Source organism: Bos javanicus, chromosome 1, assembly GCF_032452875.1.
Source record: "Bos javanicus breed banteng chromosome 1, ARS-OSU_banteng_1.0, whole genome shotgun sequence".
Classification (NCBI taxonomy): Eukaryota; Metazoa; Chordata; class Mammalia; order Artiodactyla; family Bovidae; genus Bos; species Bos javanicus.
In genome coordinates, this window is record NC_083868.1 from 153283603 (window position 1) to 153307475 (window position 23873).

Here is a 23873-nt window from a genome sequence, read left to right on the forward strand (position 1 = left end):
GACGTCCCTTGCCAACAGTTGGACCAGATTCAATAACCACAACTTGATGGCCCAGTTCACAGCGAGCTGAAACGGGAAATACGCAGACCACACAGAGTCACACGCTGCATCTCCTGGAAGCAACCTGGGGAGCCCTGAGTTTTACTCCCTGAGAGTCACTTCTCAGAAAAGAGGGAACTACTTCATGCGTTCACAGACTTTCACAAAGTCTCTCACAACACAAGGACTCCGTCACTGTATTTTGAACAACAAATATTGACTGGGGAAAAGCACAGTGGTTCCAGCTGGTTGGGGGCATTTACTGAAGTCATCTGATGGACTTGACTTTAAAAGGAGGGGAATACATTCAACAAAAAACTTTAAGTAATTCCTATAGCATTAAAAAAAAATGTGAGGAGCTGTGGTAAGCATGCTTCTTAAAGATCACTTTTCAAAGCAATGCAAAGAATTCTATACACAAGTGCAAATGAAATATTGGGACGTGGACGAATCTGACAATGTCGAGCAAAAGATGTGATTTATAAAGGCCACTCTTATATCAAGTCCCAAACCAAGCAAACTAAGCTTCGGTGCTGAAAACCAGACAGAGCTGCCTCTGGGGAGGAGAGGGAGGGGAGCGACGGGAGTTGCCACAGGAGGTCCCTGAGCTGTTCTACCTCTCGACCTGCGTGCTGAATACCCGGGTTCGTACACCTTCTGCACACTCCCTGAGTTGTCCACTTACGATTTATGCATCCTCCTGTATTTGTTATTTTTTATATTTGTTATTTTTAATAAAGAAACTTAAAAAAGAGAAACACAGATTAAACAGCTGCATTCCAGAGATTTCTCATTTATTTATGAGCTAGATAAGAAAAAGAGACCGTCCTAACATTAAATGGATGGGCTCTTAGGACTTAGAGCCGTGATACATTGTTCTTGAATTTGAAAAGCGCGCAATTCCACATGATTTGGATGAAGTGAAAATGATGAGCTTGAAACTTGTGTGAGAAGCTCCCAGAAGTCCCTCTGGCGATGACAGCGACACTGAGAGCAAAGATGCATGAAAAGTGTAGGAATAAAATTGTTTCACGAAATGCAAACACAGGGAAAGTGGAAGTGTCAGTCGCTCAGTCGTGTCCGACTCTTTGCCACCCCACGGACTGGCTCCTCTGTGCATGGGATGTTCCAGGCAAGAATGCTGGAGTGGGTTGCCCTTTGGTTCTCCAGGGGATCTTCCTGACCCACGGATCATATCCAAGTCTCCTGCATTGCAGGTAGATTCTTTACCATCCCAGCTATGGGCCAGTTCAGACACAACTGAGCCACTAACACTTTCATAAAACACGGGGGTGGGGGAGTACTACTTCCAAATTTATGTATTTTTAGATAATGTAAAATATGCATGAAAACTAAATTAATAATTAACATTCTAAAAGGAAATTTAATTATTTCAAATATATTCCTCAAACGTTATATAGTAATGACCCAACTTATTTTTTTGGATCTTTCCATGGGCAAAATCTTCTTCAGTTATCTAATAAACACTCCTTCTCCTTGGGGCTGATGAGACTCATGACTGTAAATATTATGTGTCAACTTAGAAAACACGGAGAACTGAAAACTGTTTAAACAAATGAGCCCTACAAACCACACTGTCCCAGACAGTTCCCAGCAGCCACACACGGCCTCTGAGCACGGGTCACGGGGCTGCTGTGACTACGGAGCCGAACTCTTGGTTTTATTGAATTTTAATGAATTTAAATTTAAAAACTTAAGCTATAGAAACTACTTTTCTGTTAAACACAACTCTATTTTGTAGGCCATTTCACTTCACTGAAGATTTAGCATCCAAACTGAGAGATGACCCAAGCGTAAAATACACACCACACTGTGGTTTTTAAGAACATAAAGCATCTCATTGGATGCTGAAAACATAGCATAACGGATACACTGGATTAAACTAAATATACTACTAAAATTAATTTCACCTTTGTTTTTCCTTTTTTTTAACAGGGCTACTAGAAAATTCGAAAGTGAAAGTGCCAGTTGCTCAGTGGTGTCCAACTCTTTGCGACACCGTGGACTGTAGCCCACCAAGCTCCTCTGTCCGTGGGATGCTCCAGGCACGAATACTGGAAAGTGAAAGCGAAGTCGCTCAGTCGTGTCCGACTCTTTGCGACCGCAAGGACTTATAGCCTACCAGGCTTCTCTGTCCCAAGAGTACCGGAATGGGTTGCCATTTCCTTAAGTGGAGAAGGCAATGGCAACCCACTCCAGTACTCTTGCCTGGAAAATCCCATGGATGGAGAAGCCTGGTAGGCTGCAGTCCATGGGGTCACACAGAGTCGGACATGGCTGAAGTGACTTAGCAGCAGTAGCAGCATTCCCTTCTCCAGGGGGATCTTCCTGACCCAGGGATCAAACCTGCATTTCCCACGTTGCAGGCAGATTCTTTACCATCTGAGCCACCAGGGAAGCCCAAATGATACAGGGGGCTCAAATTATATTTCTATTGGCCAGCACAGCTAAGGAATAAAATGCCATTTCTTAAAAAAATGTTATTGAAGTAGAGTTGATTTACAATGTTGTGTTAATTTCTGCTGTACAGAAAAGTGATTCAGTTTAATACACATTCTGTTCATACTCTGTTCCACCACGGTTTATCACAGGATATTGAGTATAGTTCCTGTGCTGTTCAGTAGGACCTTGTTGCTTATCCATCCTGTATATAATAATTTGAAAATGCCACTTTTGATTAGGGGCTATAGGGGAGAGATAAAAGAATGAAAATCAAAAGCTGGAAAAACCAGTATATTTGAAGATCTGATGAACAACTATGATAGAAGTCTGGAGGGGTGGGGTGAGGGTGGGAGAAAGCAGAAAGGAGGAGAAAAAGTCCAAAGACCAAAGTCAGACAAGCTGGGACCAACCCAGACAGCAGAGCAAACGCCATCCACAAGTCCATAGCTGTCAACAGACCCAAGGACCCAGTCTGTGCTGATCAGGTGTTAGAAGGTTGCTATGTCTGTTATTAAAGAAACGGAAGGGTGACCAAAGCACCAAGCACGTGTCTGTCTGGGGAGGGGACGAGAGAAGGGGAGTGTTTAATTGCCCAGCTTCAAATCTCCTCTCTGCTGGAGGTGTGGATGGGTACTAGGAAAAAGTTCCACCAAGACGCTTGCTCCTTGGAAGGAAAGTTATGACCAACCTAGACAGCATATTGAAAAGCAGAGCCATTACTTTGCCAACAAAGGTTCGTCTAGTCAAGGCTATGGTTTTTCCAGTGGTCATGTATGGGTGTGAGAGTTGGACTATGAAGAAAGCTGAGCGATGAAGAATTGATGCTTTTGAACTGTGGTGTTGGAGAAGACTCTTTAGAGTCCCTTGGACTGCAAGGAGATCCAACCAGTCCATTCTAAAGGAAATCAGTACTGAGTGTTCATTGGAAGGATTGATGTTGAAGCTGAAACTCCAATACTTTGGCCACCTGATGTGAAGAACTGACTCACTGGAGAAGACCCTGATGCTGGGAAAGGTTGAAGGTGGGAGGAGAAGGGGACGACAGAGGATGAGATGGTTGGATGGCATCACCGACTCAATGGACATGAGTTTGGATAAACTCCGGGAGTTGGTGATGGACAAGGAGGCCTGGTGTGCTGCAGTCCATGGAGTTGCAAAGAGTCAGACACAACTGAGCGACTGAACTGAAATGAACTGAACATCAAGAGTCTAGGTGGAAAGACTTGTTTTAGTGGAAGCAAGAAAATACAATCAGGTACCCCACTCTTGGGGGTTTAGGACAGTTCTGTGCAGAGGAGACAGTTAGTATTAGGAGCCACTGTAAAAAGAGAGGAGACCACCCCTGCCGCCTGCTGACCACCTGTGACCGTCCATGAGTGTTCCATGAGCTCCTTGTTGACTTGGAACACTTTCGCCAGCATGCACCAAGATATAAAGCGGTATTTGGAGAAAGAGAAGCAAGGGTAAAGTTCTTAAATGACCTTTGAGAAATACCCAGTTAAGCTAAGTACTGCAGACCTTGTCAGAGACTTGACTCTTCCTGAGGAGCTTCAGAACCCTCAGGAGGGCTTACACCAGGCCTGTTTCCCAAACATTCTGGACTGAAGAACCTCTTTTTCCAATGGATGCTGCAGGAGGAGCATGGGTCAAGAAGTGATGGCTCAGCAGGAAGTCGCTCAGATCTTCAGGGTTTTTGATCTCCCCCACCCCCACTCCCAGCCCAGAGGAACATGGCTGTCTGTTGTAAGTATGGTTCAGAGGCAGTGGAAGCCCAGACCTGGTGGTCATCCTAACCTGTCTGTTGCAGACTCTCTCTGGGACCTATTTCGGCAGTTATGGGAGCCAGGCCTCACCTGCAGGAGCTCCTGGGCTGGCTTCCCGCCCACCTAACGCCTGGCCTCAGGTAAAGTCACAGGAGCCCTGGCACCTCCACATTCCCACTGACAAGTTGGGACGGAGGAGAAGCAGCCATCGCAAGGGGCCCAAAGCGACACGGGAGGGTGGAGGGCCCCCTGGGAGGCCAGCCTTATGTCCAGGCCTCACTTCTCTCTGGAACAAAGCGTTCTCAGGCACAGATCTGGTCACCTCGCTCCGGCTGACTTCCCATTTCCCCTCCAGCCTCTGTGTGCTCCACTGGCCTCTAGAACAGTCTGACCCCTTGGATTTGGCGATTCCCCTGCAGAGACCACAAAGGCGCGCAGGCCTGAAGGCTGAGCACAGAGGCAGCCGCGGGCCACCCTGTTCTCTGAACATCTAAACGCCATTTTTACAAATCCCAAGCTGATTTTTTCTTCTGATTGAGTGATAAGGTCTGCTATCATTTTCTTTCATGTGAAATGTGCTCTAAAGGATAAAAAATTACATAAAATTTCAATGCCTTTTTTATGTGGTCAAGGTCTAACCCCCAATCAGATATTAAAATTCAGTTGTTGAAAACATTACATGAAGGAGAACAATGATGTGAACTCAGCAAGCCTGTGGAAAGAAAGAGCCCCTTAAATTTAAAAGTGAAACAAATAAAAAATCTCAGAACCATCCTGGGGATAACACAGGAACTCACAGGAGTTCTTCAGAGGAAAGGGCCTGTGGTGTTTAATGACAACTCAAAGACATTTGGATCAGGCCTTGTGAAGTAGGTATCAGGAGAGCAAAGGCCACCAAAATCAGCTTCCGTGAGAAACAGATGGCTCTTTCTGCCTTTCGGTCTCAGAGGCACCAAACAGGCAGCCTGCTGAATCACCCTGGCCTCATCACCCGCACTCCCCAGCTTCCCCAGGACCTCTCCAGCACTCACTTCCCGCCTCCTTTCTCTGCACAGCAGCGGATGCTGGAATGCTTCGGGGCTCAGATGGAAGTCCTCCTCCTTCACCCGCTTCCTCCTAAGTGACCTCATCATGACCACAGCATCACTCGCCATTTGCCAGACGGTGTCTCCAGCCCAGACCCCTGCCTTGAGCTCCTGGACCACAGAAACGGCCTGTTGCCCAGACTTTCTAATCTCAGCAGAGGCCCCCCATTTATTCAGCAACACGAGCCAAACCAGCCTGTCCACTCCTGACCACGCCATCATCCAACCCGTAAGCAGCCCGGGTGATCCCCCTGGCTCTGCAGTCCTTCAATCCATCCACATCTCTGCCGTGACGCTGTTGCAACTGTAAGCTAAGCTACAACCTAACCACCTACACAGAGACATTCCAGCAGGGTCCTCACCAAGCCCACCCAGCCCCCAATCCAGTCTCCACCTCGCAACCATTCTGATCTTTTCTAAAGGTAAAGTGAAAGTGAAGGTCGCTCAGTCGTGTCCAACTCTTTGCCACCCCGTGGACTATACAATCCATGGAATTCTCCAGGCCAGATTACTGCCTTTCCCTTCTCCAGGGGATCTTCCCAACCCAGGGATCGAACCCAGGTCTCCCGCATTGCAGGCAGATTCTTTTCCAGCTGAGCCACAAGTGTCCAAAAGGCAAACTAAACGTAAGTTTGGTATTGTGCTTCAGCTCCTCCTTGAAGCCCCCCAGTAGCTCTCCCCTGTGTTTGGGAGAAAGCCCCCAATCCCGAGCCTGGCCCGCGGGTCCTGCTCACCTGAGTCCTAAGTCCCCAGCCGCACCTCTGAGCTCCGCAGTCCAGTCACGGCGGCCTCCTTCGTGCTCCACTAAGCAGTCACGCCCCCTTCACCCCATGGCCGCACCCCAAGCCCTTCCAGTGCTCACGGTGTCTGGGTGTCTGCTGTGCTCACCCCTTCACCCCTCGGAGCTCAGGGCAAACACGCTGCTTGGCGCAAGGCCCTCCTCCCACCTGCCCGCGCCAGGCTCTACTCCCCGGCACGACCCTCGGCGATGTGACCCCAACCTTTGTGACGATCCACTCCCCACCGCGCTGTAAGCCTCCTGTGACCAGGACTGGCTCACAAAGCCTCCCCGGACACCACATCAAAGGTCTGGTCACAGAAACAGGAAGGAACCCCAGGTCTTGGAACAGGGCAAACATGAAGCGCAGGAGTAGGTCTCATGCGGGGGGAGGGATAAAGACAAGCAGGCCCTTCTTACTGACCTCCCGCTGTTCAGAATAGCGAGCTCGCGGGCCAGTGAATACAGCAGGAGAGGAACTTCACAAGCAAACAGGCCTCCAGGCTCCTGCAATACTCCCTCCACCATGAGCCTGCCAGCCTGGGACGCCCTCCCGCCAACCCCCCAGCCTCAAGCGGTAGGGTGTCCAGCGCCCTGTGCGCAGCTCGGCCGTCCTCCGACCTGCCTTCTCTGTATTGCCTCTGACTTCACCAACTTCTCTCTACCAGTACCTTCCAGCTTTTACAGATGCTCAAACCGCCTATTAAAAACAACCTAACAAGAATGTCTTAGACCTGGATTCTATCTTAACCACTCTTTCTCTTTCTAAACTTACTCTTTTTGGTGGTGCGCTCAGTCGCTCAGTTGTGTCCGACTCTCTGCAACCCCGTGGACTATAGCCTTCCAGGCCTCTCTGTCCATGGGATCCTCCAGGCAAGAATACTGGAGTGGGCTGCCATGCCCTCCTCCAGTGGATCTTCCCAACTCAGGGATTGAACCGAGGTCTCCCGCATTGCAGGTAGATTCTTTACCATCTGAGCCACCAGGGAAGCCCCCTTTTTGGTGGTGGTGGGGGGGAGTGTTATTTTATTTTTATGTATTTATTTTTTGGCCATACCCCTCCGGAAGTGGGATCCTTGCTCCCTGACTAGGGATCGAACCTGCACCTCCTGCATTGGAAGTGAAGAGTCTTAACCACTGGACCGCCAGGGAGGTCCTCTAAACTTACTCGTAAACCCACGGCAGAGGGGCCTCTGCATGCTGCACACTTAAAACTGCTCCTGTACGATTTAGGAGTGGCATCCGGTGGCCGAAGCCCGTGGGCCAGCCCCCAGAATGAGTTCCAACGGGACCCCTGTCCTGCTGCCACGGTGCCCCCGATCTCTTCCCTTTCTGCCCTGCTTCTGTTAGAAGTTCGTCTCCCTCCTTCTCTGGCTCCTCCCTGGAGCTCTCCCTTCTTTCCTCGGCAGAGACGAGTGAACTCGCACAGCACAAGTGTCTGCTACCAGCCTGGGACGAGCCGCGGACAGGAAACAAGAGGGAGCGTCAAGACCTTCTCCAGCTCGTCGCCGCCGCCGCTGCGCGTCACCGCGTCTCACAGGGGCGCTGCTCCTCAACAGACTGGAAAAAACCGAACACAAAGAAAACCCAGCCCTCCACCACAGAGGATCTGAGCGATCCTGGGCTAGGATCCTGTAGTTCTCTGAGGACCTACCTCCTCACATGGAGAAACCAAGAGACTCCCGGATCAGAAAACCAAAAGCCTCACCCACGTCTCTAAAACGAAGCCAACCCACCATCCAGCCACGCCGCGGGAAACCTCCGGAGATCCTGGCTGTCTCTTCCACGAGGCAGCCGTGAACTGGGGTGGGGTGGTGTGGTGCCTGCCCATGGGAGGTGGGCACGTGCCCCCCAGGACGACCCCCCGGACCACTTCCCTGCCGACTCACCTGCCCTCTGTCGACCACATCCCTGTTTGCCGCCTTTTCCCTAGCTCCAGCTGCCTTCTGGAACATTCCCACAAGGGTCCCTGGCTCCCGGGCCCCTCGGCGACCGCACGCCCATCGCCAACCTCATTGCCTCTTGTCCCGAACGGCTCCTCGGGGCCGCATGGTCCTCATCCTCATGGAAGACCCCCCCCCCCGACACCTCACCAGTCACCGAGCGTCACGTCGGCCTCCACCCCTTCTACGACACAGAGTCTCAGTGACACAGCTCTGCTTCCCGCTTCCCGTTTGTTCAATCGCTTGACAAATATGCACTGAGTTATGGAGACATAATGGTGAACAGGACACCCCAGCCCCGACCGCTTCTCCACCCTGGCCAGCCTCCCTCCACGCCGAGGGCACCCTCAAGGCTAGAACCACACACCCACGTCATCCTGCCAAGGCAGCCTGCGAAAAACATCGTGATTCCCTAGGTTTCAGAGCAGGCGGGGGAACAGTGATGAAACGGAAGCTTTTCAATATAATTTCCCTTTCACTCTGGGTCAGCGTCTTGAAAACAAGACCCCACGCAGCACTTGGAGAAATGAAGCCTGGAATACTCAACAGCCAGTCACAAGAAACGGTGTGTCACTTAGACACCACAGGCGGAGTTTCATAGACAAACTGCAGAGATCTGAAGCGTCTGTGACTTCCCTAGAACAAGACGGAAGCAGTACGATAGCCGAAGGACAATGCCTGCAGTTTAATCCAGGCCGCCAGTTTCCGACCCCGAGGTGCCCCCCGCTCCCTGGTGTCTGACCCCAAGGTGCCCCCCACTCCCTGGTATCTGACCTGAGGTGCCCCGACTCTCTGGTATCTAACCTGAGGTGCCCCCACTCCCTGGTTTCCGACCTCATGTTGCACCCCCCAGTACCCGGCAGGGGCCTGCCTCCCTTCCTCCCGTGTCGATGTTCTAAAGGCTCTGTGGTCCACTGAGAGCCAACACCCTGTTCTAAGCATCGATCACTAGATCCTGCAGCTTCACTGTAAACGGAATCTGGGAAACAAAGGCGGAACCTGAGGCCTGGGGGTGAGGCCCTGACGTCCAGGGGGACCAGGGCAGGGGTGAGACTTTCTCCCCCAGGCAGCCAAGCTCAGAGCCCCAGCCTCCCCCGAGGAGACACCCTCAAGTTGCTCCAAAGTCTTTCCCCACGTACCAGACACAAGACACCCAGCTGCTTCCAAGTCCACCCACCCTTGGGGCTCAGACAGCATCCTCTTGGGCCCCGAGGGCTCCCCAGAGGCGGCAGCAGGGCTCGGGTGGCCCCCAGACCAGACAGATTGAGTCCCAACCCACTCCTCCTTTTCGGGGAAACTCCGAGCAAACGAGCCTTATTCACCCATAAAATGTGGACAGGCCTTCAGATGGGTGAGACGGGGGCTGAGAGCATAGTGCTTGTCACAGCCCCCCAGCAGAGGGTCTGCATCTGGGGGCTTGCCTCTGCGGAGTCAAGTCTCAGGTAAAACTCAATCAACCTACAGACGCATAGGCAGATGCCAGCAACACGGAACACAGAGACCGTCTCATCTCTTCCCCCCTTATTCCTGCCCCAGGGGAGTCCCTGCTCCCCCGCCCGAGGCTCCAGGCCACTTCCTGCACCTTCAGAGTAAGGACCCCCCTCCCCGCCCCACTCCCCACTGAGCAGTGAGCAGGGTCCCTTCCCCGTAACCAGAAGAACCGCACACAGAACAGGCTTCTTCTACCCCCTGTCCATCCTACACTCCAGCCAGGCCGGTCGTGGCCCATTTTCAGCCTCGAGCCTTCCTGCCACACTTCCGTCTACACCAGCAACAGCACTGTCCACCTGGCTGCTCCCCTCTGCGAGCATCCCTCATTCACCGCTCAAAGCCATCATTCCCCAGCCCCCAGGCCACCGGCTGGAGCCCCGCACCCCCTCCCACCACAGAAGGGCAGCTGGGCTCATCACTCTGCAGTCCCAGCCGGAGACGAAGCCCCCGCCCTCTCGAGCTCCATCTAGAAAGGAGGCATCCCTGTCAGTGTGGCCCCTGGGACACAAATACCGTGCAACCCAAGCTAGAAACTGTGCGCGATTCTGCAACGTTTCAAGTGCTTTCCAAACACCCAGGCACGTTCCCAGGAAGCTCCAAAGAATGTAAAGCCCTCTGAAGATGAACGCGTAGATGCCTCATTCTCCATCACCCCACCTGCTCTACAGTCTTCGGGGAACTCAAGGACAGGGCATCCCCGAAGTGTCCCGCAGACCCGCCCGCCACACAGAACAGGCCCTGGGAGGACGTGGCCAGCTGAATCCTTGTTTCACAGCAAGGACGCAGCGCTGACGCTCTCCCAGCTCCGCAGCTCCGTCTCTCGAGCATTCGGTTCTAGGGTTTGGAAAACACATTTTCTCCAAGTCTGCCCATAAATCTGCATCTTAAATGTTCTGCGGTCCGTAATAAATAATTCACATCCGGGGCCGGCTGCATGGGGCACAGTGGGATACGAGGGGAAAAACACAATGCAAGAGCCCAGATTTAATTCGATCAGAGTGCCCAGAACACCACTGGGCCACACGGAAAGGAAAAGCATCGTCTTTACACCCACTCGCTTCACCCCCTGTGCAAAATTGTGATGAGGCGGGGCTGTGAATCCTGGCACCTTCAGCTCATTTTACACGACACAGGTACAAATGGCTTTATTTTCCCTAATTGTGGGAAATGATGAGATGTCTTCACCTCCCTCTATCTATGTCCTCTATCCAAAGATGCTGCTCATTTACAACATTTGGCAGGAAAAAAAAAAAAAAAACAATACTGAGGCATTGTTCTTAAGGACAAAATTCGAGTAGCTTTGAGTTTAATTCTACTGTGCAGAGGAGATGAGCTTCTCCTGGATGATGGCACAGCGACAAAATGAGTTAATTACCGTCTCATAGCAAGATGGATCTACTTGTCATAAGAACAGGAGCCATTATTTCACACAAAATAATGACCCAGATAAAAAGGAACGGCTGTAGGCAGTAGCCGCCAGAGACACAGCTTCATCTTGGCCTGAGTGAATGGCAATTAGCAAGTGCTTCACCATGCGTGTGTGTGTGTAGGGACTAAGCCATTCATCAAATATTTACGGAAAATACACAAATTTCTTTTACTATCTTTCTTCCCGGGGAACTCCTGTGGTCGCCCTCCTGTGTGATGACAGACAAATTTTACGCCCACGTGAAATCCTGCCATCGGATGAACAGCTGTTGGCCCCGCAGAGAGCCCCCACGCTCCTCTCCTTGCTGCACCAGAGGTGGTGTTTTCCCCAGAAATCACATCCAACAACATGAAACAGGAGCAGAGGGAGGGCCCACTCCCATCGTTTTGTCCTGCTCCTCCTGGTGGTCATGGTCACAGGCCTGAAAACCAGAGCCGCAGCTGCTACTGAGAGCAAGATGGGTCAGATCCTCCCGGGGGAGCCCCCAGCCACAGACAGGGCAGGGTCACACGGCGAGGCCACCTCCACACCTGGGCAATCCAGGGTGGGCTGGGGGCTTCCCCCACTCCGCTGACCGTGACCCCGAACTGCATCTCCATCGAGATACAGGGTGAGAGACCCCAGGACAACCCGGAGACTGCTTACGGGCCAGAAACCGCATGCTTCCCGCATGCAGGATTGTCCAGCCTGCCCGAACCCGGGCGTGTTTATTTGAAAAACCGTGGGCACAGGTGAGGCAGGGGCATGATGGCGCGGTGGGCTTCAGAAGTGTATCGTTTGCAAAATGTTAAAAACAGAAGGCTATGGAGATTGTCACACTAAGTGAAGTCAGCCGGACAGACAGACAGAAAGACAAACATCATACAATGTCACTGTACGTGGAATCTACAAAAAGATACAGATGAACTCATCTCCAACACAGAAACAGAGCCTCAGATACAGAAAACAAACTTCGGCTACCAAAGGGGAAAGGTGGGGAGACGGGGAGGGATAAATTAGGACTTGGGGATTAACATACACACGTTACTATATATAAAATACATAAACAATAAGGCCCTACTGTATAGCACAGGGAACTATATTGAATATTTTGTAATAATCTATAAGGGAAAAGAATCTGAAAAAGAATATACACATACATATACATATGTCTCGGAAAAGGCAATGGTATCCCACTCCAGTACTCTCGCCTGGAAAATCCCATGGACGGAGGAGCCTGGTGGGCTGCAGTCCATGGGGTCGCTAAGAGTCGGACTCAACTGAGCGACTTCACTTTCACTTTTTCACTTTCATGCATTGGAGAAGGAAATGGCAACCCACTCCAGTGTTCTTGCCTGGAGAATCCCAGGGACGGGGGAGCCTGGTGGGCTGCCGTCTGTGGGGTCACACAGAGTCGGACACGACTGAGGTGACTTAGCAGCAGCAGCAGTATACATGTGTCTATATATGAATAACTGAATCACTGCGCTATACACCTGAAACTAACATGATATGGCAAATCAACTATATTTCATTAAAAAAATAAAAAAATTTTAAATGCTAATAAAAGAATTCTTATACAAACACAAAAGGAGCAGGAGTCAATGACTGATCTAACCGAATACTGAACAAACCAGGAGATACTCTTCCCCACACATAGTCAGTCACGGGGAAAGAATGGTGGGACAAAAGTAAAAATTAATCCACGAGTAGCTGACGTCTTTTGGGGCATATCAATCGTAACTCTGAGGTTCTATCCTGTTGGACAGATGCCCACCTGCAGGAACTGCAGACACACAGCATCTGGGCGTCCACCCACCAGGATGCTCAGGACCTGTATGGCTACGAGGCAGAGGGTCCTTCCTGCAAGGGTCTGGTTGGGTTAAGACAGAAGTGCCAAATCACGCGTTTTTAAAAGAGCCTGTTGGATGGTACGGTCAGAACCTATGCCCCATCCTACCAACTTGCCCTCAAATATTCTAAGCATCTGAATCCTCATTACAAAACCATTTCCACAACCGTTCTTCCCCAGGACTCAGATCATGGGGAAATCCCACCTCTAGAAGGTCCCCGCCAAGCTTATGAGGATAGGTCATTCACAGCAAATCCAAAGGAGATGGCTCTATTAACACAGACATCTCCCAGAGTGTCGAAAGCACCTGTGTTCTCAGGCTTACACACGTGTGAACAAAAACTGCTTTTCCTCCCATTTCTTAAGTAATGATCTGAATTCTAAGCAGAGCAGAAGGAATCTTCCACTGTCCAAGTAAAATTACCCAAATGTCTGACCAAAGAGGTCACCTGATTCCTGGGCTGCGGGTCTTGGCTCCCACCACATCTGAGTGATGACTCCCTGGGGGCTTGTAGAGTCTGAACACTCAACAAGGTTGAAGAGAGGGAGGCAGGGAGTGACCCCCTCTGCCCCCAGTAAAAAACCCAGAGTTACTGGCTGTGTAAAGGAACCACCCAATCCTTTCACTCTTCTGCAGAACTTTCCATGACTCCTGCTGCTTTCACAGCTGAGTTCTAGCCTGTCCTCCCACCTCTCACCACCCCTTTCTTGCAGGAGGCCCCAATCTTCCTTTCATCCTGCTCTGTCCCTCACACGAGCTGCTCGCGTTGCTGGGACGGCTCCCACCCCCCGCCCCAGCCCTCCGCAGCCCCATCAGACCTCATCCTGCCATTCACGGCCTGACGCACCGCCCTGACCCCACGCCACTCTGGGTCTCCACCGCTTCCCTCCTGCCCAGGCTCATCACTCGTGTTCAGAAGAGATTCCCCCGTTGTGAGGACGTGTGGGCAGAAACCATGACAATTTTGTTCTCTGCATCCCAGCACACTGTACCATTTTTTGCCCAATGCTGACCACCTAAGATATTTACTAATAAACTCACTTGTTGACTGATTCGCTAATTCACCAATCAACTGGCAAACGGATGGGGAAACAAGGGAAACAATGACAGACTTTTTTTTCCTAGGGCTCCAAAACACTGCAGATGGTGACTGCAGCCATGAAGTTAAAAGGCACTGCTCCTAGACAGCATATTACAAAGGAGACACATTACTTTCCTGACAAAGGTCCATCTAGTCAAAGCTATGGTTTTTCCAGTAATCATGTACGGATGTGAGACCATAAAGAAGGCTGAGCGCCGAAGAATTGATGCTTTTGATTGAACTGTGGTGTTGGAGAAGACTCTTTTGAGTCTCTTGGAGCACAAGGAGATCCAACCAGTCCATCCTAAAGGAGATCAGTCCTGTGTGTTCATTGGAAGGACTGATGCCAAAGCTGAAGCTCCAATACTGTGGCCACATGATGCAAAGAACTGACTCACTAGAAAAGACCCTGATGCTGGGAAAGACTGAAGGCAGGAGGAGAAGGGGACGACAGAGGATGAGATGGTTGGATGGCATCACCGACTCAATGGACATGAGTTTGAGTGAACTCCAGGAGATAGTGAAGGACAGGGAGGCCTGGCGTGCTGCAGTCCATGGGGTCGCAGATCAGACATGACTGAGCGACTGAACAACAATTGACTGGTTGCATCTCAAACATATCCTAATCACCTCAACAGGATGGGGAACTGCCAATTATCTTGGAAGACTGGGTAGGGAGGAGAAGGTGAGGATTAAGCAGTGAACTTTACCCCAGTCTGGGCAAGGACATTCCTCCCACCATAAATGTCATCATACTGAAACTGAGTGCACCCTGCAATTAAGCAGGAAACCTCATACAGCCCAAACAGCAGTTCAAAACCAGACACATTTGTGGGCAGGAAATGAACCCCTTGCAATGAGGCAATTTCCCCCAGGATGATCGTATGCCAGCGGTCGCTGGACGGTGGCACACTCCTGCTTGCTCTAGGAACGGAAGGAGGCTCGTGGCAGTGAAGACCCACAGGGCGAGTGGGAGCTGGGAGCTGGGGGCTCACACCGCCTTGAGGATTTGAAGGGCTTCCTGGCTGTGGGGCCAGCAGGCCTGCCAGCTATTAACGCCACTCCCGCCCTAAAAAGACAGGGTCTGGCTTCCTGGGACGGGGGGAAACCACCTTGCTCCAGGGTCAGGGGCAGCCTGAGTGGGAAAGGGCGGCCCTCGCAAGGCCTCCCGAAGCCCCAGGTTAGAGCAGGCCTGTGGAGCGCGGCCCACCCGCAGTCCCCTCGGGCGAACGCCCAGCCAACCCATCCCATGGTCCATCGACTGCAGCACTGACCTTCTTAATGAACTCTGGGAGGGCTTTTTGGTCCGTCAGGTGGTCTAGGGAAGAACAGCAATCTAACTCCAAGATGTAGCCTTCATTATGAAGATCAGCGTTCTGAGATCTGAAAAGAGAAATACATACACACATAAAGATTTTGCACCATATATATATATATATATATTTTTTAATCACTGGGGCGTTTAATGAAATCCTAACTTTTTCCCTTAAACAAATCACCCAAAAGGCAGTTTTGAAACAATAATTGATGGCAAACAACTCAAATAATATAGAGGCAGAGGGATCTACCCCACGGAAAGACCTCTACGACGTATCATCAAGGAAAACGCCTCATCATGGAATGATGGGTTCAGCACAATATGGCTTGTCTGTTAAACAAGCGCACACACACTCACACGCACTCCAGTCATGTTGATTTCCTGTTGGTGGCTTCCACCCACAGGGCACAGAAACAGAGCTACTGAGACGCAGGGTGAGCCCACAACCACAGACAGCAGTGAGCCCTGGGGGATGCGGGCGGCCCGGGTGGGAGCCGGGTGTGGACGCCCCGGCGACCCAAAGGGACTCTGCTGCATCGACAATCTTTCCATTTTTTTTGGGAAGAGAGTATATTCGTGTGTCACTCAGAAATTTTAAAAATAATTTGGAAAAGATTTTTTAAAGAGTTCAACCCCTCCAGAGGGCAATCTGGCAAAATCTATCAAAGCTAAAAACGCATTAAAGAAAGAATATAAGGTGCGGGGGGAGGGGTGTAAATTAGTAAATTAGGAGTTTGGGATTAACATACACACGTCCATATAACAGATAACCAACAAGGACCTACTGCACAGCACAGGGAACTCGACTCAGTATCTTGTAATAATCTACAGAGGAAAAGAATCTGAAAAAGAATATGTATATACGTATACACATATACACGTGTCTGACTCTTTGTGACCCCATGGACTATATAGCCTTCCAGGCTCCTCTGTCCATGGGATTCTCCAGGCAAGAGTACTAGAGGGGGTTGCCAGGCCCTCCTCCAGGGGATCTTCCCCACCCAGGGATCGAACCCGGGTCTCCCACATCGCAGGCGGATCCTCTATGTCTCAGCCACCAGGGAAGCCCGTACTATGCACACACACCCATATATGCACACACGTGTGTAACGGGCTGTCAGGGTGGCAGTGTGGGCCGTGTGGGCCGCCTAGTCTCTGCCAGCGGGGCAGAGCTTGCTCTGTGCAGGGTTCCAGGCGATGGGGCTGGCAGGTCCGTGTGACTTTGCTTTTCTTTAGGGAAATGTCCCTGCTTCGTGTTCTTCCCCAGGTCTCTCCTCCCAAAGCCCTCTCACTGAGAACACTGTCAGCTCTCCACGGCTCTGACAGGCGGAGGGCTGGCCTCCCTGGGTGCAGCAGCTGTGGGAGGCTGCAGCCAGCCTCCTGGTGGAGCGGGCCCTTCTCCGGGAGCCCCCCGTATCCTCAGCGGAAGGCCCTGAGAAGTCCTCAGCTCAGGACTCCACGGTAATGCGTGGGGCCACCTCACAGAAAAGAAAAAGGCGCTGTGTACATGTATGACACATACATGTACTGCTGTGTACCACAAATGAGTTTTCCGTGTACATACATGTGCAATAAAGACTATATATATAGCTGAATCACCTTGCTGTACACCTGAAACCAACATGATGTTGTAAATCAACCACACTTCCATTCAGAAAAACAAAGACTCCAAGGCGATGAAGCAGGCGTCCGAGGACAAGAGCGGCCGTGAAGGGCTGCCCGCGGCAAACACCTTCAGCCCTGCGGTCAAGACAGAGGTGCCCGCGTGCCCCGCAGGCGGTGGGCTGCTTCCCTGTCCCCACCACATACACGCGCACGTGACCCAACGCTGGACACACCCAGCAGCAAGCGGTCCAGCAGAAAACCTCATCACTCACGCCGCTCCTTTGAGGGACCCCAAGATGACACTCGGGGGCGATGGACTCCCGGGAGCCACGTGGCGGTCAAAAACGGAAGCAGACCGGTGGGCCCAGTGGGACATCAGACCACAGGAGGCAACGGCAGCCACGGGTCCACGGACTGGGCCCTCTCCGAGGGGGGAGCAGGACTGGGAGACCAGGGCAGGCTCCCCAAGGCTCATGCCGCGTGCACAGCGCCTCTCCAGGGCCAAGGGCAGGGCAGGGCAGGGCCCTCCCACCCACCCAGGAGGGCCCCCACCACAGAGTGGCTGCGGCCGCCCCGTGAGAGCCGGGGTAGCCTGGACAGGCACCTCCACGCTAAACTCTCGAGACATGCATATCCCACAAGCAAACAATTTCTGCATGCCTGTTTGCCATAATATTTTTAGATGTATTTCTAGGAGACTTACATATCATTCAAAGTGATTTATGCTGCTATGAACAATTAAACTCAGGACTTCCCTGGTGGCTCAGTGGTAACGATTCTGCTTGCCAACGCAGGAGACACAGGATCGATCCCTAGTCCAGGAAGATCCCACGTGCCTCAGAGCAACTAAACCGATGAGTCACAACTACTGAGTCCATGCCCCCGTGCCGGGAGCCTCCAGTCCTGAGCCCGCGTGTGGCAACTACTGAAGTCCGAGAGCCTTAGAACCCACGCTGCACAAGAGGAGCCCCTGCACCGCCACTGGAGAGGAGCCCCCACCATCCACAACAGAGAATCGCAACCCGAGAAAAGCCCATGCAGCGACGAAGACCCAGCACGGCCACAAAGAGGTAAACAAATGATTTTTAAAAATAAAGCTAAAATTAAAAAAAAAAAATTCAAAAGTGGAAAAGTTAAAGAGGATTTGGATTTCCCGACATGTGCAACTGTGATTAGCTAAGCAAGTGTCAATAACTTATTTTGACTTTAATTTCCCCACTAACAAATCCTTTCAAGGGGAGAGACTGAGACTCGTAGTTTTGAAATGTGAAAGAATCAACTGACTCCAGACTGGCTACGCTGGAATAAACTAATTACGAAAGAATCAACCAGTTCTGAACCCCTACCCTTCTCGCCTTAAAACTGCATCAGAGGTTAGACTCATGTTCCTTTTCCCCGGGTTATTCTCACCCTGCTCTGAACAAAAGACATGCTAAAAGGAACTAAAGCAGAAGATTCCATACTTTTAAAAGAGAAGACTTAGTCAACACACTGGCATGTACGTCCTGCGGATCTCAGACAAGACAGGAACAGTAGGAAGAAAGTCCTAGGATGTGAGATCCCAGCTGCTGTCGCGTGGGGACATCAGACTGTACAAGATTATTTACAAATACCCACTGACACTTTAAATGACTAGGGTGAAAAATAGTGATCACTGAACATAAGTCAAATAGGCATTTCTCCAAAGATGACATCCATATGGCCAACAGGTACATGAAAAGATACTCAACATCACTAATTATCAGAGAAGCACAAGTCCATACTGCACTGGGATACCACCTCACACCAGTCAGAATGGCCATCACAATGAATTCTGGGGAGAGTGTGGAGAAAAGGGGACCTCCTCACACTGCTGGTGGGAAGGTAAGTTGGTACAGCCACTATGGAGAAAAGCACAGAGACTCCTTGGAAGCTGGAAGTGAAAGCTGCTCAGCTGCGTCCAACTCTTTGTGACCCCATGAACTATGTAGTCCACGGAACTCTCCAGGCCAGAATACTGGAGTGGGCAGCCTTTCCCTTCTCCAGGGGATCTTCCCAACCCAGGGATCAAACCCCGATCTCCCGCATTGCAGGCAGATTCTTTGCAGCTGATCCACAAGGGAAGCTTGGAGGTTCCTCAAAAAGTTAAAAATACAACTATCATGTAATTTTGCAATCCCACTTCTGGGCATGTAACTGGAGAAAAACATAATTAGAAAGATACACGCACCCCGACGTTCAGTGAAGCACTGTCTACAACAGATAAGACAGGGCTGTGCTGTGCTTGGCCACTCAGTCGTGTCGGACTCTCTTTGACCTAATGGACAGTAGCCTGCCAGGCTGAACTGAACTGAACTAAACTGAGTCACTCAGTCATATCTGACTCTTTGTGACCCCATGGACTGTAGCCTGCCAGAATCCTCTGTCCATGAGATTCTCCAGGCAAGAATACTGGAGTAGGTTGCCATGCCCTACTCCAGGGGATCTTCCCAACCCAGGGATCGAACCCAGGTCTTCTGCATTGAAGGCAGATTCTTTACTGTCTGAGCCACCAGGGAAGCCCAAGAATACTAGAACGGGTAGCCTATCCCTTCTCCAGGAGATCTTCCCAACCCAGGAATTGAACCAAGGTCTCCTGCATTGAAGGCAAATTCTTTATCAGCTGAGCTACCAGGGAAGTCCGACAAGACATGGGAGCACTCTCAACTCCAGATGAGTAGATGAAGATCTGGTGTGTGTATACACACATGCGCACACACACACACTTATACACACAGACACACACACACATATACACACATGCACACACATACACATATACACACACAGACACACATACACACACATATACACACACAGACACACATACATACACACACACATACACACAGAGACACAAAGACACACACATATACACACACAGACACACAGACACACACACTCACACACAGACACACACACATACATACACACATATACACACATACACACACACACATACACACACACAAGAGACACAGACACACACACACAGACTCACACATACACACACACATGCACACAGACACAGACACACACACATACATACACACATATACACACATACACACACACACATACACACACACAAGAGACACAGACACACACACACAGACTCACACATACACACACACATGCACACAGACACACACGCATACATACACACACATATACACACACACAGAGAGACACTCACAGACACACACACATATACACACACACATTCACACACACACACATATACACACAATGGAACATTACTCAGCTACAAAAAGAATGGATATAATGCCATTAGCAGCAACGTGGATTGACATAGGGATTATCATATTCAGTAAAGTAAATTAGACAAAGACAAATATGGTTACTATCACTCATGTGTGGAAAATTAAAAAATCATACAAATAATCTTCTTTACAAAACAGAAACAGCCTCACAAACATGGAGCTATAGTTACCAGAGGGGAAAGCAAGGGACAGAATGAGGAGGGATAAAGAAGGAGTCTGTAATTAACAGATACATACTACTATATACAAAATGTAAATAGTCAATATTTTGTTCTAATCTAAAAGGGAAAAGAATCTAAGGAAATAACTAAACCACTTTGGTGTGCACTGGGAACCAACACAACATCTTAAATCAACTACAATAAAAAAGAGTCTTCCAGTAAGAAAGCAAAAAAAAAAAAAAAAAACCAAGAAAGTCAACATAGTTTCCTGTTTGTAGAACACCCACAGAGTGAAAGGAGGGAAGCTGGGTGCCTCTTTGAGCAACTCAGGGCCCGGTCCCAGAGGATATTCATTAGTACAGGATCTCCTCGCTACCAGTTTTTGTTCTGGAACAAGACGTACTCTGCGGAGGAAGGCAGCTCTGGTTCGTTTCATCAGAGCATTAACTCAGTTACATCTGAGCCGGAAGCAGCACAGACAGGGACGAAGTCGGCACTGTTACAAACATTCCAGACGAAAGGTGGAAACTCCCAGCCTGGCCTTTGGTCACTTGAGAGCAAATCCGTGCATTTCAGAGGAGTACATGAGTAGCTAAGAGGCACCCCTGCCTTTAAGAATAACTCCACAGTTTGAATGAAAGGGTCGAACAGTGGAGACTGGCTGCAGGGCAGGGGAGGTGGCAAGGCCCTTGAGGGCTCTGAGGACCGATGCTGCCTACCCCAGCCCTCAAGTCACACTTGGTGAGGTGCCGGCCCGAGACAGCTGTGTGTTCAGTCGTGCCCGAGTCTCTGCGACCCCACGGTCTGTAGCCCACTAGGTTCCTCTGTCCATGGGATTCTCCAGGCAAGAATACTCGAGTAGGTTGCCACTTCCTCCTCCAGGGCATCTTCCCAACCCAGGGGTGGAACCTGCATCTCTTGTGTCTCCTGCGTGGGCAGGCGGATTCTTTCTCGCCGCCCCGCCTGGGAGCCCCGGGTGGGCAGTGGAGCCCTTCCTTGCCACCAGTCCTAGAAAAACAGCCTCAAATCCACAAAAGCGTGACATCTGCCTACAGTGCTGTCAGTGGGCGCTTCTGGGCTCCTTCTGGGGGTCGGGTGGGAGGGCGGGCAGGAACCTGGCTGCTCAGGTGAATGCGCCCTAAGGTGACGCCCAGTGACCCCCCACTTCTGGCATTCATGCCTTCCTACAATCCCTCCCTGAGAGGGGCAGGACCTGCGGCTTGCTTCTAATAAACAGAGCCAGGCAAAGTGACGGGAGTTCCCCCCATGACGACGTGACACTGTAAGACTCCGTTTGGCAGGGGTGAGCCACACGCTGCCGGTGCTGGCTGCCAGGCTGTGAGAGGGCCATGTGGGCAACAGCCAGCACAAAGCAGGGATCTCAGCCCTAGGAGATGAAATTCTGCCCACCGACAAAGGGAGCCTGGCGCAGAGCCTTCCCCAGCCAAGCCCCTGATGAGACCGCAGCCCCAGCCCACACCTCTCCTGCAGCCCCATGAGGCCTGCAGCCAAGAACCCAGAACAGCTGGAGAAACTGAGGTCATCAACGCATGCTGTCTGAGCCACTAGGCTGGTGGTGACTTATCACAGAGCAAAGAAAACTCACGCAGTGGCCGAGCAGGAAGACACGGCAGCTTCATGCTCAGACCAGGCCTCCTCCTGGGGGCCAAGTCTAGGCCCCAAGATTCCAGCCAGACACCTGAGAACCGCCTCTGCCAGGTGATGAGGGCTTTAAGTCCTGGAGGACAAGGACCACCCCGGCATCAAGAAGCAGACATGCCCTAGAAGTGGATCCAGGAACCATGGGCTGGCCCCCAAGGGACCACAGCACGGCAGAGGAGGTGTCCTGCAGTCAGCCGAGGTGCTAAGAATCCTGAAGACGCACCCCTGGCTCAGCAGCGTCTGCCTCCCTCCTGGGGGGGAGGGGAACTCCACTTACACTTCCCCAAAGGCCACGTCCTTGTGTTGTCCTGGAAAAGGCTACTGGAAACCACCAAACTTCCCCTAGACTGAAGCCCCCATTCAGGCTTCCACTTCCCAAAGGGACAGAAAGATCTGGGTCTAAACAGTAAGAAAAAAGCGGGACACAGGCTGCATTTCTGGAGATGCAGGATTAACTACCAGCCAAAGCCTCTCTGGGGCTTCCCTGGTGGCTCAGCAGGTAAAGAATCCACCTGCAATGCAGGAGACCTGGGTTCGATCCCTGGGTTGGGAAGAGCCCCTGGAGAAGGCAAAGGCTCCCCACTCCAGTGTTCTGGCCTGGAGAACCCCATGAACTGGGGCCACAGACTCGGACACGACTGACAGACTTTCATTTTTCACTTCAGTTCAAAGCCCCTCTTATCCGGAAATCACCACAAAATACCCTGAGATTACATGCAGACACTCAGAGAAGAGCATTGCTAACAATATACTTCCCCACCTCCCTCCACCCCTCCCCTCCACAGTCTCCTCTAGGTTTATGAGAGGCTACAGGACCTAAAGCTAAGTAGAGATGGATCCCAGAGGTGTGCCTTCAGACAGTTGATTAAATGTTTTATGGCTCGGTTTCCATCACTGTTCAACGAGCAGCCATCTCCAGGTGTCCCTGTAAAGATTAAATAAGACAGAAATACATCCAGCCCTGAGCACAAGGCCAGGCACGAAGTCTGGGCCCCTCACCCAGGAGCAGCTGCCAATCTATTCCTATCATTGGTTGGTGCATTCCTGGCCTTTATCACGGTCCCTAATCACTCACGCACCCAATGAATACCGACCACGCTACTACCACGCGGCAGGCGGTCTTCTTTAGCACAGGTCGGCAGTCAAGGAAGACGAAACCCCTGCCCTCAGTGAGCTCACGGCCGGGTGGAAGGGGACAGGCGGCTAATGAGAAATACACACGCGCTATTGCAGCACGTCCCACGGCGGCAAGCGCTAAAGAAAAAAGAACCAGCAAGGTAAGGAGAAGCAGGCGGGGCGGCGGGCAGTGTCTACGCAGTTTCTATGAGGGGCTCAGGGCAGTCTCCTCGAGAGGGTGGCACCTGGATAAAGGTCTCTGGGAGGCGAGGCAGTTGGCCTGACAGCCGGGAAACAAGCTTCGGGGCAGAGGACCAGCCAGTGCAGAGGCCCTGGGGTGAGACGGTACAGAAAGGCCTTGCGGCTGCAGCTCACTGAACAAGGGGCAGAAGAGGAAGAAGAGACACTATCAGAGAGCCAGTGAGGAGCCAGAAAGCACGGACCTCACAGGCCACAGTGACGACAGGGGCGTTTACTCAGAACGACAGGGGAAGTCCTTGGAGGATGTTGAACAGAGAAGTGATATGATCTGATTTATTCTAAAAGGATCCTTCTGGGGACTTCCCCACGGGTCCATGCAGGGGGCCTGGGTTCAATCCCCGGGTAAGGAACTAGAGCCCATATGCCACAACTAAGAGTCTGCATGCTGCAACGAAGGATTCTGAGTGCCGTAACCAGGACCCGGCTCAGCCAAATAAATAAATGAGTAAAAATAAATATTATAAGAAACGATCCATCTGGCTTCAGGTGGCAGCTAAGAGACTAACCCAGTGGTCCAGGTGGGAGGTGATGGTGGCCCAAAGTG

At 51.2% G+C, this 23873-nt stretch overlaps 1 protein-coding gene across 4 annotated transcripts in view; it reads right to left on the reverse strand.

Annotated features, from left to right (window-relative positions):
• The window catches only part of RFTN1 (raftlin, lipid raft linker 1), a 227134-nt gene that overhangs the window by 90650 nt on the left and 112611 nt on the right, over positions 1-23873 (reverse strand). For all 4 annotated transcript variants that reach the window (XM_061425251.1, XM_061425241.1, XM_061425259.1 and 1 more), the window contains one exon: positions 15179-15287. In XM_061425251.1, the coding sequence (XP_061281235.1) occupies positions 15179-15287 (109 nt within the window). The remainder of the gene's footprint in view (positions 1-15178; positions 15288-23873) is intronic.